The sequence below is a fragment of the Rattus rattus genome, chromosome 1 (genome assembly GCF_011064425.1).
Source record: "Rattus rattus isolate New Zealand chromosome 1, Rrattus_CSIRO_v1, whole genome shotgun sequence".
NCBI lineage: Eukaryota > Metazoa > Chordata > Mammalia > Rodentia > Muridae > Rattus > Rattus rattus.
This window is the reverse complement of record NC_046154.1, coordinates 46,664,887-46,679,983: the sequence shown is the minus strand read 5'-3', so window position 1 is coordinate 46,679,983 and position 15,097 is coordinate 46,664,887. Positions and strand designations below refer to the sequence as shown.

Sequence of the window (15,097 nt, the reverse complement as noted above, 5' to 3'; positions counted from 1 at the left end):
TAAGGAAGGGAAAGTCAATGGAGGAAAGGAAAGCGATTTCCCTGCCCAGCAGTGAGTTCCATGGGACTTTGCAATGCATACCTTTCTGATGCCGGCCCGTAAAACCTCCCCTAATCTCCACTCCCGCACTGCACACTGTATTGCTCTAAGGTTGCCTGTCCTGCTACCACTAAGAACAAACTCACCGGAATTTGAATCTGAATTGGGTCTAAGTCTTGTAACTCCTGCAGGTATCTTTATTCAATATCTAGTTCCTTCGAGGTGGCTCACAAATGCCTGTAATTTCAGGAGAACGGACACCCCTGTGGCTCTGGGGGGGCACCAGGCTAACACAGGTGCACAGGCACACATAGGCAAAACACTCATGCACGAAAAATAAAAAAAGAATTTTTTAGGTTAAAAGACTTTTTTTAAAAAAAATTGAAACAGGGTCTAATTATATAAGCCTGGCTGCCTTTAAACTCACAGCAATCTGCCTGTCTTTCCTGTTCAGAAAAGGTGACAACTGTCATCTGTCCTCCACTGGAAACCAGGCTCACAGGTGGTACACAGCAAAGCCCTCACACACACAGAGACAGACAAATAAAGTCATTTTGTCTGATATTCACATAGCCAGTCCTGTTCTCTTTGGGTAACTTTGCAAGGATTTGTTTTTCTTTCTTTCCTTCCTTCCTTCCTTCCTTCCTTCCTTCCTTCCTTCCTTCCTTCCTTTCTTCCTTCCTTCCTTTCTTTTCTGACAGCATCTCAGTGGAGCCCTGGCTGACCCAAAAATCAATATGTAGACCAGACTAGCTTTGAACACACAGAAATCTGCCTGCCTCGACCTGTAGAGATCTGGAATCAAAGTCACAGCACTCAGCTGCTTCTTCAGTTTACTGAACACGGGATTCCTGATAAACGGGTTTTGTTTTTCCTTCTAGCACTTTGAAAATAGATTGTATCGTTTGCTGTGTTATTTTGTTTTGCTTGCCACAGGCTGGTCTTCAGATCACTACGTAGTTACCGAGGATCTCTGACTATTTGTGGTACTGTTTAACTGAGACACCCGTCTCCCTCTGCTCCCATACATACAAATATCAGTGGCTCGAGTTGTACTCTTAGATGGCCTAACAGTGCACCCACAGCTTGACTGTTCACCTCAGACTCTAGACTGATTTACCCTGGATTGCCCAACCAGGTCCCTGCAAGGTGGACTGTGGAAGACAGAAACTGGCGGTTCAGAACTATTTCTGTGAGCCAAAGTACTTGGTCAAACCCGGAGGAGCCAGTCGCGATCTTATAGGCTCTGGGACATAATGCAGACCACCGCCCAGTAACTAACGAGATGGCATGAACTGAAGGTACACGTGAAGAAGGTGCACACAACACATCCGGTTTTGGACACCACCTTCCTAGCCGCACTTTCGGAGGAAATCTGCCTAGATCTCACGGAGGAGCTGAGACCAGTGACCTCGGGGTCTGCAGGGTCGCAGAACGCCGCACCCTTCTCTCCGCCCGTAGGTGGAGCCCTTTGAAGAGGCCTCGCCCGCCCCGGAACTTCGATTTTCAGCGAAGGAGGTGCCGTTCTCTGCGCCACCCCGCCGGCCTGCTCTCCAATGCTACGTGCCCTGCCCGGCGCGCTGCGCCTCCCGCGCCCCTGGATGTCCCCGGGGACCCGCGGCTGCGCTGCCCACGCGTCGACCAAGACACCCGAAATCCAAGTGCAGGCGCTGACAGGTCCCAACCAAGGTAAAGTTGTGTGCGGAGATCCAACACGCGGGGAGACTGAGGCAGGAGAGCAGGATTGGATCTCAGGGCGCCCAGGGCAGACAGAGAGCTCCCCAGACTCTCTGGAGGCCTGGGGAGGTATGGAGCGGAGAGGAGAGCTGGGGGTGAAGCTGTGCGCCAGGAGATCTGGACAACAGTGTTGGCAAGGACTTTTCCCTTGTAGAGCTTTGGCAATGATCGGGGAGGGGGCGGGGCGGCGGCGGAGCCAATCTGGCAGGACCTGAGGGGACAAGGAGGGAGGGAGGCACAGGGTTGCCAGGGTCCACGGACACACAGGGAAAGCTCACAACCGTCAGCAGCAAGGTCTTTCATTGTATAAAAATATGCTGTGAAGCATGCGTGTGTTTGTTTGGACCTCAGGTGCGGAGTCCTTTCTCCATGTAACCCCATCTCACCGCCATTTCCAAGTTTGATGTTTTATCTTCCTATAAGTTTATTTGCTGCTTCTTGTTCTTCTTTTCTCTTTGTTTGTTTGTTTTATTTGGGCACCACCACCCTCCCCCACCCCAGGGTTTCTCTTTTATAACATCCCTGGCTGCCCTGGGGCTCGCTCTGTAGACCAGGCTGGACTTGAACTTACAGAGATCCACTTGCCTCTGCCTCCTGAGTACTGGGATTAATGATGTGCGCCACCACCGTCCAGCTTATTTACTTCTTTTATTACTGAATGTGTGTAGTTGTATTTGCCACGGGTCACATTTTTAAAAAAATCTTCTCATGTTCTTTGTGGGCATTTACGTCTGTGCATCGCATGAGTGCCTGTGGAGGCCAGAAGAGGGCGTTGTATCCCCAGAACTGGAGTTACAGACAGTTGTGAACAGCCACATGAGCTCTAGGACTTGAACCCAGATCCTCTGGAAGAGCAGCCTGTGTTCTTATCTGTGGAGCCATCTCTCTAGCCCCCACTGAACAGACTTGCTGGCCCCTCACGTCAGTTTTAACTTACACGGATGGCATTGCACTGGGTTTTTTATAGCGTCTCCTCGACGCCTTTCAAGGCCTGCACCAAGTTTCAAAGACCTGTTTTTCTGAATAGATCTAAACCACCACCTTCCTGCTGATATACCCATGTCCCTCTGTGCACATCATTTCTGACAGACACTAAATACCACCAGGGTCTCACCAAGGCAGAATAGACAAACAGGGAAAGTTATAGGGACATAGGAAGAGAACGGATTCCCCCATCCTCAAGTCTGGTCAAGACTCTGGGCAAGAGAGAATTGCATCTTGGGGCTTGATGTGGAGGCAAATACCTTTAATGCCAGCACTTGGGAGGCAGAGGCAGGTAGATCTCCAATTGTACATGGACAGCCAGGGCTACTTAGTGAGACCTTGTGTTTAATAATAATAATAACAATAATAATATAAAATAATACATAGTGAGACCTTGTGTTTTTTTGGTTTTTTTTTTTTTTTGGTTCTTTTTTTCGAGCTGGGGACCGAACTCAGGGCCTTGCGCTCCTAGGCAAGCGCCTACCACTGAGCTAAATCCCCAACCCCGAGACCTTGTGTTTAATAATGATGATGACAGTAACAATAACCATAATATTATACATGGACCGAGATGGCTTAGGGGGCAGAGCCCTGGCCACCAAACCTGACAAGATCCAAACTTAATCCCAAGTTTCACGGGGTAGAAACAAAGACCCAGCTCACTCAAGCTGTCTTCTAATGGCCACACACTGGACATGGAATGCGCATGTCCACTCACGTACAGACACGCACACGCTAAGTAAGTAAATGCTCTTTTTGTTTGTTTGTTTTCTCGTTGGGTTCTTTGGTTTGTTTTTTGAGACAGGGTTCCTCTGTATATCCCTGGCTGTCCTGGAATTCACTATGTGGACCAGGCTGGCCTGGAACCTGGAGTCCCGCCTTCCTCTGCCTCCTTGGTGCTGAGATTAAAGGTGTTGGCCATCACCGCCCCACAATAAATGAAACATTTAAAAGAATTCCAACATAATTAACAACTTGTGTCTTTCACTCCTCTTCCTGGTAGTAAACCTGCAATTTTCTAGTAAAGCCTTACACCTGCTGGCCACTAGGGGCAGTCAGAGGAGGGGTCTGCTGAGCAAACCTGGCCACAGGGAGGCAAACGGAAGTTTCCAGCTGGCATAATCTGAGACAGCTTTGATAGCGAGGACCCCGGAGCAGAAACTGGTGGCTTCAGCTGGAGTGGCATGATCCTGAAGTAACAACGTCTGGCTCGGGACAGTCAAGGAGCTGACTAGCCCCTTCGCCAAAATAAGAGATTTCTACAAGGCCAAGAACACGTATTTTGGGTGTGTGGAGGTCGGAGGATAACTCGAAGGTTTTGATTCTTCATTATGTGGGTCCCAGGGATAAACTCAAATTGTCAAGGCCTGGCAGCTACGGCCCCTGAAATTAATATTCGGAAGAGTAAATCTCTTCCAAGTGAAGCCCTGTCCAGAAAACCAAAACAAACAAAAAAATAAAAACAACAAAAAAGACCGGATCTCTTGCTGACATAGCGGCTTACTCTTGTAAGCCTAATACTTGATAGGTGGAAGCAGGAGAGCAGGAGTTCAAGACTGCCCTAGGCTATATAAGACATCTTCTCAAAACAAAAACTAGAGGCAAGTGGGCGGATCTCATGTTGGAGGCGGGTCTGGGTTACTTCCCTTACTCAGATCTCATCTCCACACACTATTAAGAGGAGCGATTTTCTGGGAAAGGATCCATGAAGGTGATCCTGGGGGGAGGGGAGCTGTCATGGTCAGGGTCCGTGGTGGTCGCTTCAGGTCTATTTCTTGATCCGGGCTGGTGGATAGGATATTGGCCAGAATATTACTGTCTAGAGGAAAATGAGTGGTTAGGGGTGGGAGCTATGGAATTAAAGGCATGTGCATGAGTGAGTTTGTGGGGGGGGGGTGCCATGCTGGTCGCCCGTTTCTCATGTTACTTTGCCTCAGGGTCAGCAAGCCCTTTCTGGGCAGAAAGAGCATGGGGTTTTCTATTCATTGGTTGGAGACACTGAGACCCGATTGTGTGGCTTACTACAGCGTACATGCTCCTGCTTCCAGGCCTCAGCTGCTCTGAGCAGTGACAGCTAGCTCACTCCAGGCTTCCCGTCAGTCACTCAAGGCTGCCTGTCCCTTGCAGGAATCACTGAGATTCTGATGAACAGACCTCATGCCCGAAATGCCTTGGGGAACGTCTTTGTCAGCGAGGTGAGTGAGGGTTCACCACGGTGTAGCCAGGGATGGCCCAGGAGGTATCTGACTATATCTGCCCTCTGTCCTCCATAGTTGCTGGAAGCCCTGGCCCAGCTTCGGGAAGACCAGCAAGTCCGAGTCCTGCTCTTCAGAAGTGCAGTGAAGGGCGTGTTCTGTGCAGGTGGGTTCCCTGCCGCCCTCTCTTCTTCAGGGATTGGGGTGCCTTAGGGCTCTAGCATAAGGTAGGTTTCCATTTTACAGATATGAACTCACTTGAAGACGCAGACAGGTAAAGTTCCTTGCCAAGTTCAGTTAATACAGCTTAGTGAGGGAAGGGACAGAGAGTAAGATTCAGTTTGAACTTGGCCTCTCTGACCCATATCTTTGTTCTTTCTGTTCTGCCTTGCTTCCTTCTGACTCTTTATGGAGGATATGGAGACATTGAGTCCCAACATGCTCACAAGGTAATTGTCAGTCCTTATCACTAGAGCTGCTCAAACCTGCATCAACTGGCTCTCACAAAGGTGCCTTGAACTTGTTTCAAAGGTCAGAGAAACATGCACCCCAAGCCTATAAGAGGGAAGAAAAAAACCCAATTATCAGCCCCCTTGGACCTTACTGACCCAACCTTTAAAGAATTAATAGGCTGGGCATGGTAGTATTCACCTTTAGTGCCAGTGCTTGAGAAGCAGAGGTAGGTGGATTTCTGAGTTCAAGGCCAGCCTGGTCTACAATGTGAGTTCCAGGACAGCCAGGGCTGTTACACAGAGAAACTCTGTGTCCAAAACAAAACAAAAGTTAAAAAGAATTAATTAGGGGTTGGGGATTTAGCTCAGCGGTAGAGCGCTTGCCTAGCGAGCGCAAGGCCCTAGGTTCGGTCCCCAGCTCCAGAAAAAAAAAAAAAAAGAATTAATTAGCTAAGCATGAAGACATGCTATATTCCCAGCACTTTTGAGACTGACAAAAAGATAAAAGTGATTGATAATTAACTTTTCTTTTTAAAGAGACATTTTCCTGTAGCCCAGACTGGCCTTGAACTCTTTGTAGCTGAGGGTGATCTTGGACTTCTGATCCTCTGAGCGCTGGAATTAACGTGTGTGCCACCACCCCAACTTGTGATTCTTGTTTTTGTGGGAAGTCTTTTCTCACTGGAGCTGGAGAGGTGGCTCAGTAATTAAGAGCATATACTTTTGTTTTAGGCAGGTGTGGTGCTGGAAAAACAGTTGAGAGCTACATCCTGGTCTGAAGGGGGGGTGGGGGGGAGGGGGGCAGCAACAACACACTTCGTCAAACAAGACCACACCTCCTAATCCTTCTCAAATAGTGCTACTTCCTAGGGACTAGGGACGGAACATTCAAATGTATGAGCCAATCAGAACCACTCTTATTCAAACAGCCACAACTGCTATTACAGAGGACCTGAGTTTGGGTCCCAGCGCTCAAGTCAGATGGCTAACGACCATCTGAAACTGCGGCTCCAATAGTTCCATTGCTTTCTTCTGACCTCCGCATAGATGCACACAAATATAACATACACACCATTTAAAACAAAACTGAAATCATTTAAAGGCCAGGTGCATGCCTTTAACATCAGCACTCTACAGAGACAGGCGGATCTGTTTGAGGCCACCTTGGTCTACATAGTTCCAGGACAGCCAGGGCTACACTTGCATGACAGTGTCTGGGAAAAAAGGGAGAGAAGAAAATTGTTTCCTTTTCATGCTTTTTTTTTTTTTTTAAGATTTATTTATTTATTATGTGAGTACACTGTAGCTGTCTTCAGACACACCAGAAGAGGGCATCGGATCCCAGTACAGATGGTTGTGAGCCACCATGTGGTTGCTGGGATTTGAACTCAGGACCTCTGGAAGAGCAGTCGGTGCTCTTAACCTCTGAGCCATCTCTCCAGCCCTCCTCTTCATGTTCTTGATAGTGTTCTTTTTTATTTTTTTTAAAGATTCTTTAATTTATGTGTGTGTGTGTGTGTGTGTGTGTGTGTGTGTGTGTGTGTGTTTTGCCACATGTATGCACACAGTGTCCAAAGAGTCCAGAAGAGTGTATCGGATCCTTTGGAATTGGAATTACAGATGGCTGTAAACTAACTAACCAACAAACTAACCAAGTTAATGCTGGGAATTGAATCAGGTCCTCTGGAAGAACTGTCAGTGCTAACCACTGAGCCATCTTCCAGCCCCTGAGAGTGTTCTCTGATGTACAAAGGATGTCCACTCTGAAGCAGTCCCACTTTATTTTGATGCTGTGGTTGTCCCTCTCTACACTGATACCCACTCCCCCCACTGACTCCCATGACTGGGCTTCCTGGTTCCTTTCCTTCCTCCCTGCCTGCTACTGCTCAGATCTCCTTTGCTGGCTCCTTTGACCTGGGATTCCCTAACAAGCCATTTCCTAGTGGCCTCCAGCAGCTTGCCCTCTGCAGGTGCAGACCTGAAGGAACGGGAGCGGATGAGTGCAGCGGAGGTGGGGACCTTTGTCCAGCGGCTCCGAGGCCTGATGAGTGAGATCGGTGAGAGTTGGGAGGAGGGCCGGGAGCCCCTGCTGGCACTGCCTCTGCCTGACCCCACCCCTTCTCCAAAGTATTCTGTTTTGAGCTCAATGGAGACACAGATGATGCTCTCAGGAGGGGTACAAGGGTTACATGGATGGGGAGGGGCCTATCTACTCTTCCTTCTATTTTAGACACTCTAGGTAGTCTGGGTGGACTTCCCCGTTGCTGGAAATGCAGGTGTGCATATGCCACCGTGCTACAAGCTACTTCTATTAGAGGGGTAACCTTAGTTCTTTAGCTGTGTGCCCAGTAACCAGTGGGCCTCTGAGTTCCTGTCCAGTAACTCCAGAGCCGTCAAGTTCACGGAACAGACTTTCGGGCTCTGGCTGTCCCTATTTATTGCCTAGCATGTCCTTCCCAGCTCCCTGAATTCGCAGCCACCCTTTAAGGCCTCCAGTGCGTGCTGGCACCCTTGCCAAGGGCTCGGCACACAGGAAGGCAGGTCCCCCAGCAAGAGAGTAGGCCTTCTGGCATCAGCACACTTCCCAATCCCCGACTGGGCCCGAAATTTACCTTATTGGAAGAAAAGTTTCCTTCTCAGATAACCTGGCTGAGGTACCATGTGAGGTTCCCTAATCTGGGATCTGCAAGACCCTCCAGGCTGCCCCCTCCCTCTGTCCCGGACCTGCAGCCTCTGCAGGCTGAACCGGTCTTTGTCTCCACAGCAGCCTTCCCGGCACCCACCATTGCGGCCATGGATGGGTTTGCCTTAGGCGGCGGCTTGGAGCTTGCCCTTGCCTGTGACCTCCGCATAGCAGGTACTTGGTAGTGGGAATTGGGAGGATGGTGTGGGACAAGCAAGCCGGGCTGTGACCATCTAAATTTGGCCAAGTCGGCTTATTTGATTCATTGCAGAAGTCACTGGGCAGGGTCATCTGGTTTATAACGCCCGCCGGGCTTGTTATAGGGTTGAGCCCTATGTAGTGGAGGATAACAAAGGTCACTGGTCACTTTCCAAGGTCACACTTAGCTGGGAGAGCCCTTCTTAGAGGCAGACTGAGTGCCACAGATGTACCCAGCCCCTCATGCCTTCTCTTTCAAACTCAGGAATATTAAAATATATATCCAGGCACGTGGTTTTTGCTCCCTGGCCTGTCTGACAAGGGCAGAAGGGCAGCCTTTCCCATTGTGGATGCTCAGGAAGGGAAAAGCTGACGATTGCAGCTGCAAGAGCTGGGGTAGTGGTTGCTGGTCTGGGCCCAACTCAGGCTGGGATTCTTCCAGAGCATGGCTGGACCTGGAGGAAGTAGCTGGAGAGGCAGAGCTGTGGACTAGTAATGGAGGATGGGCAAGTTCATTCTGTTCTGTTTAAACAGCTTCCTCCGCTGTCATGGGGCTCATTGAGACCACTCGAGGACTTCTCCCAGGAGCCGGTAACTTCACCCAACTCTTCCTCACTCCCTCGTCCTCAGTCCTTTCCGCCTCCCATCCTGACCTAAGATAAGCTTCTCCAGGTTGTCTTTCTCAGCCTGACTGACTGTTCTCACCTCTCCACACTGACAGGAGGGACTCAGAGGCTGCCCCGCTGCCTGGGCGTGGCCCTAGCGAAGGAGCTCATCTTCACAGGCCGGAGACTGAATGGGGTACAAGCCCATGAGTTGGGCCTGGTAAATCATGCTGTGGCTCAGAATGAGGAGGGTGATGCTGCCTACCACAGGGCACTGGCACTGGCACAGGAGATCCTGCCCCAGGTATGGTGGGAAGAGGCCCAGAGACCAGATGTTTCCTAGAACTGCACAAGACCCATGCCCTGGAGTTTTGGCACCTGTTCTGTCACCAACTTTAATTCTGAACTAAAACACAAAAGTGAACTGAGGATGGGAATCTAGTGGGCTTCAAGCCATCAAAGCTACAATGTCTAGTAACTGATGACGGCGACCTTCATCTCTTGTATGGGGCATGGCCAAACAGTCCCTCATCCACACTAGATACCTTTCAAATGCCAAGAGGCACATGTGACAGTGTGTCCCCCAAAGACTGGAAAACTAGATATGCTGCTACCAGTCCCCTTTCCTACCGTGGTGGTTGTGTCTTGAAATATTCAGAACATACGTTAACTCATTTTTTTTAAATCCTTAAGGAAGGACTAGGAGTTGGCAGAGAGGACTTCGTGCATGCTAAGCAGGCACTGACCCTTAGCTAGTGAGTTAAAGGATAGCCTGGGCTATCTGCATGAGTTCTGGGGTGATCTCACAAGATTTGAACTGCTTGCTGGGCAGGCTTAGAGACTTAGGATCTAGCTGACTGGGGTCTCCATGACCCTGAGGCCTGCTGGCTTTCCATAAAGGAAGCTGGAGCTGGAGGCACAGTTAAAAAGGTGTAAGGCAAGACTGCAGAATGTGTGACTAGGGAGATTAGCAAGCAAAGTGTCCCTTCCCCTGCATGAGAATCTGAATTCAATCCCCAAACTAATGTCAAAAGGGAGGGGGGAGGGGAAGGCCGGTGCTTAGAGGCCAGACACCTTAACCGTAATCAGGGAACTAAGGAGAGACCATGTCTCAAACAATGTGGACCAGCATCCCCAATGAGGAAGTGTGATACCAACACAGGTATGCATACACACAAACACACAGATACTCCTATGAAGTAGAATATGTACAAAATTTTAATAACTTGAGGTCAAATATATTAATTCCAAAACATTTTAAAGTGTAACAAAACAGCCAAAATATAATCTTACGACAGTGTTAGCACAAAGTTTAAGTTTACATCTGAGCCAGGTGATGGTGGCTCACACCTGTAATCTCAGCACTTGGGACACAGAAGCAGGTGAATCTCTCTGTTTCTGGCCAGTCTGGTCTACAGAGTGAGTTCCAGCACAGCCAGGGCTACACAGATAGACCTTGTCTCAAAACAAAACAAAACCAAACGAAACAAAAGATTACATTTGAAGCCAGTTGTGGGAGCTAACTGTAATGCTAGCACACAGAGGGTTGGGGGAGGAGAGTTCCGGTCATAAGTCTCCAGACCTGCAAGTAATTTGCTTTCCACAGAGAAGGGGAACTGCCCTCGCACCCTAAATTGAAATAATCCCTCACACTGGGATGGATGTCCTTTAATTTGGGAGCCAGGGACAATTAATTTGTCTCACACCAATTTTGTGTTTTCTTTGGCAAAGGACAGTGCATAAGTGGAAAGTGTCTGAGCTCATGCAGAACTCAGAATGACCAAGAGAGTGACAGAAGCCTCCACAGAGGGAGCCAAGTTAGCAAGCCAGCTGGACATGGAGGCTGTCACCTTTTGAGTAAACTCAACAAGTTCAAGGTGGTTCAGACTTCCAAAGAGTGAAGCATGAAACAAGAACTTAGAGCTTCTGGAGTAGCTAAAGGAAGGATGGGAGATGTGACTCAGTGGTGCACAAGACTTGCAGGTCCAATCCTTAGCACCACCAAAAATAAGAAGCCAGGGATGTTAACATACACCTTTAAACCTGACAGAGGCCTGGAGGCCAGCCTGGTCTACATAGCAAGTTCCAGGCTAGCCAGAGCCACATAATGAGACCTAAAATCTGTAAAGGTAAAGATACCTTTGTGTACCACAATACTGGCCGCCTACCCATACTGATAACTTTGTCCACTGCTAGGACTTTCTGAATAGGGATAGTGTAAGCAGTTACCACCTAGTGGGCAAACCACCGAATAGGGAATGGTTCTGGAGTGTAGATGCAGTAAGGTATGTTATTTGACTAAAGGAGTTAGCTGGTTTCCATTAGACATACTACGGCCACACCGACACACTACTTGTTCCCAAGTAACATCTGAAATTTTATCCACTTTATTTCTAATTTTAATGTTTGCACAGCCTGGCATACGCTCACATTCATGTTGTATAAACATTTTAACAATTAAAAAAAATTTGCATGTTTTTTTGAGCTAGGGTCTAAAGCTGGCCTGAAATTCCTGCCTCTACCTCCCAGGTGCTGTCCTGGGGAACACCAAGTTTTTGTTGGTTACCACTCATGGCAAACAAACCAACTGGAACAGAGAAGGGTAGAAAATAAACTCAAACACTAGCAGCACTTGTCGGGATGAGGGATGGGCGGGATCATCAATGGGTAAGTGATTGGGGTTTGGAAGACTCACTGAATACACGTGCCCCAGTGCTTCAATCCCACGAGCCTCTATTTCACATCAGGAGAATAAATTTCCCTAAGCATTCTGTGACCACTTGGCATATGCCCTACAATCCGAGGCTAAGGACCACAAGGAAAAGATCGGCCTCAGCAACCCTCTTTAAGTGTCTGCTCAGGGTTGGGGATTTAGCTCAGTGGTAGAGCGCTTGCCTAGGAAGCGCAAGGCCCTGGGTTCGATCCCCAGCTCCGAAAAAAAGAACCAAAAAAAAAGTGTCTGCTCAGAAGTGAGGGGCCCTCTGTGGGTCTAAGGAGAGCCCTTGCCTACTCTGGGTTTAATGTGCAGCCCAAAGACATGTATGCTTTGTGGGCTGTAATGTGTAGGGCACAGTACAGAAATATTCCCTATCGTGGGAAAGCTGGGCCCAGGCCGCTATACATTTCTTTAGTTCAAGTCTCTGGATGCTCTCTCCCCTAGGCTCCCATTGCTGTGCACCTGGGCAAAGTTGCCATCGACAGAGGAATGGAGGTAAGATTGTACTGGTCAGGATTTGTATGTCGTTCATTGGCTAGGATGTAGTGTATTTCTGACATAGTACATTTCTACCACGCAGCTGTAAAGATAGTCAGAGTCCCAACACCCCTGGAGTCAGATTTCAGTGTGCAAGCACCTCAGTTCAGTGGGAAGTGTGGTAACCTGCGTGCATTCTATCCGGACCACTTCTGCATAGAGAAGAAGCAGGTTCAGAAAAGCAGGTCTGTGGGGTCCTCAGCTCATGGACCTGAGTTTGGGCTCAGGGTTAGTTATATAACATAAGTGAGGTCTCAGGACATTAATCTGTCAATTCTTGCCCTGCATACTGCACCAGCCCTGCCTGAGATGAGCTGAGATGCAGGGATGGAGTAGTCCACTGCTTACATAGGGCGTATACGGTGTTCCCCACAGAATAGCCAGTGTAGGGGACGAGCTCAGGGTTTGCCTAAGCCAGCATACGGTCCTGGCTTCAACCCCAGCGCTGCTCACTTTTGATATCTGAGAGCTTGTTTGGAGGTTCTAGCAGGAGAGCACAGCTATTCTATTTGGGGAAGATCATCCGTCCTCTGGCCAAGCTCCCAGCTTCCATGGAGTGGGGAGGGAGGAAGGGAACACCTGCTTAGCCAGCCAGATCAGCTGATCAACCCTGGCGACCAGTGGGGTGATAGATCCTCTGTACCTGAAAGATAGCACATATCTAGGAGGTGGAGGCAGGAGAATGGCCTGGCAAAGTGGCTTCTTCCTCATACTGATGAGCAGTTTGCTAGGTAGTCCTATGTAGACAGTGAGTTAAATAACCTCTGAAAGGTGAGGGTGGATAGGCGAGTTTTTAATCCCAGCACTCTGGAGGCAGAGACAAGAAGATCTGGGATTTCAAGGTTAGCCAGAGAAAAATAACAAAGAATGATGATTAGTGACAAGGCACGATGGCACCTATAATCCCAAAATTGTGGTCACCCTAAACTACTCTGCCTCACTGTATAGAAAACTTGACTCACATTCCTGAGGCCTATGTCCATTCCTTGATTTGTGTGTGTGTGTGTGTGTGTGTGTGTGTGTGTGTGTGTGTGTGTGTGTGTGTGTTGTGTTCAATCCTCGATGGGGAGGTAATGGTGGTAGGAGAAGGGAGGGGTCCTGAAGCCCTATGTCCATTCCTTGATTTGTGTTTGTGTGTTGTGTGTGTGTGTGTGTGTGTGTGTGTGTGTGTGTGTTCAATCCTCGATGGGGAGGTACAGGGGAGAGGAAAATGGTGACAGGAGAAGGGAGGGGTATTTCCAGAGAAAAGTTAAGGTACAAACCGAAAGACAGGCACATAAGATGGTTGATTTGATTAGGAATGGCAAGATGACAACCAGGAAGCAAAGACCAGCTCTCCCACTCACTACTACGTCTGGGACCCGGGTTAGATTACCCCACCCTTCCACCATGTCTCAGATACTTCTCAACAGACACAAACACTTGTTTTAGAAACTAAGTTTTGAACCATGCTTACTAGTGACTATGCCAGTGTCAGAGACCATCCTTACAGTGACAAAAGGCATGGCCAGAGGTCAAGAGGGAGAGCCACTGGCTGGAGAAGCCACCTATACCTAACAGCCACGCCACATCACCACACACACACACCTCCCATTTTATTTATCACTGTTGTTAAAATCTAGGCATCAGTTACTAAGTAGCAGTCATTTCCGTTCAAACTGGTAGAGACAGTAGGGCGAGCCCGCTCTTCTGTGTGGATGTGGTTGGTCAAAGTCATTGACTCAGGGATTACGTTTTTTGCAGGTGGACATCGCATCAGGGATGGCCATTGAACATATGTGCTATGCCCAGGTATATAACTACTGTTTGTTTGTGCACACTTGTTGGGGGCTAGGCAAACATGGGAGCCTTATACAGTCTAACTATGCCAATGCCTCCGAACTAGCCTGAGTAGCACCAAGGGAATCACAGGTCTTTCTTCTCCTGAGACTCTTCCTTAATCATTTGGTAGCCAGAGAATCATAGAACACACGGATGCTTCACAGAATGAAAAAGTGGCTTTTGCTGCCCGACTCCAGCTTCCTCCATCGGGGGCTAAACTGGAATTGGTATGCTAAGACTGGGTTAGAACATGCAGAAAGCCCTGTAGAGGGGCTATATACCCAAGAGCATACTATTTTGCTCAAACTACTCTCTACTTGTGCACAGAACCTAATGACATCCTCATGCGTGCTCTGAATTCTTCAGATCCTATTCTAACTTCTCAGAGCTGAGCTCTGCAGACTGCACACTGCTAGAGGCTGGCCTTCCAGAGACAGCAGCCTCTGAGGCTCACGACTTTGCACGGCCCAGCTGTTAGATCCACTTATGCAACAGCCACTTTTTGGTCTCTTATCCTGTTCCTCCCAAACTAATATCCAGTGTATCTTTGCAGAACATCCCAACCCAGGACCGGCTGGAAGGGATGGCAGCCTTCAGGGAGAAACGACCTCCCAAATTTGTGGGCAAGTAACCCAGCTAACTTTAAGCACACACCATAAAGCCTTGGATCCAGAGGAGAAGTTTGCAGCAGGCTCTTCAGTTTCTTCACAAGAACACTGTGATTGGCGTGGTACCTAGAACCAAGGTGCTGACCATGATAACCACTGCCACCTTCCATATTGCTCACCTTGGCTAGTCACTGGGATCCAGGGCTGCCTGGTTCTCTACACTCAAGCAAATTTTGGGTCTGTGTCATTAGCTCTGATCACAGTGGATGGAACAGTGAAGGTCACCTTCACTTCCTCTCACAGAATAAATCCAGCCAGGTTTATCTGACTTAAGTGTCAGGAGCCGGATTCCAGCTCTCTGTAGATGACTCAGGGAATTCTGGACAAACCATTTAACCTCTCAGCTTTTATATCTGGAAATTATCATTTGTGATGATAATCCCTGTGTTAAATAAACAGGCTGCAACTGTTAGCTTGTACTGGAGTTGTTGGGGCTGGGGGCAATGGATGCCTTTGGTAGTC

The 15,097-nt window shown here is 48.6% G+C and overlaps 1 protein-coding gene across 2 annotated transcripts; it reads left to right on the top strand.

Moving 5' to 3' along the window:
• The first annotated feature begins 1,539 nt into the window (after nucleotides 1-1,539).
• Echdc2 (enoyl-CoA hydratase domain containing 2) lies at nucleotides 1,540-15,054 on the top strand. Of its 2 annotated transcripts, XM_032889123.1 has the most exons (10): nucleotides 1,540-1,728; nucleotides 4,888-4,955; nucleotides 5,034-5,121; nucleotides 7,378-7,464; nucleotides 8,172-8,264; nucleotides 8,823-8,879; nucleotides 9,010-9,197; nucleotides 12,054-12,104; nucleotides 13,890-13,937; nucleotides 14,521-15,054. In XM_032889123.1, the coding sequence occupies exons 1-10, from the start codon at nucleotides 1,596-1,598 to the stop codon at nucleotides 14,596-14,598; spliced, it is 891 nt and encodes a 296-aa protein (XP_032745014.1). In that variant the 5' UTR covers nucleotides 1,540-1,595; the 3' UTR covers nucleotides 14,599-15,054. The 2 variants fall into 2 exon arrangements, with proteins under 2 accessions (XP_032745014.1, XP_032745023.1); XM_032889132.1 differs by lacking the exons at nucleotides 1,540-1,728; nucleotides 4,888-4,955 and adding an exon at nucleotides 5,370-5,404 and having other exon boundaries at nucleotides 5,058-5,121.
• The last annotated feature ends 43 nt before the right edge of the window (nucleotides 15,055-15,097 follow it).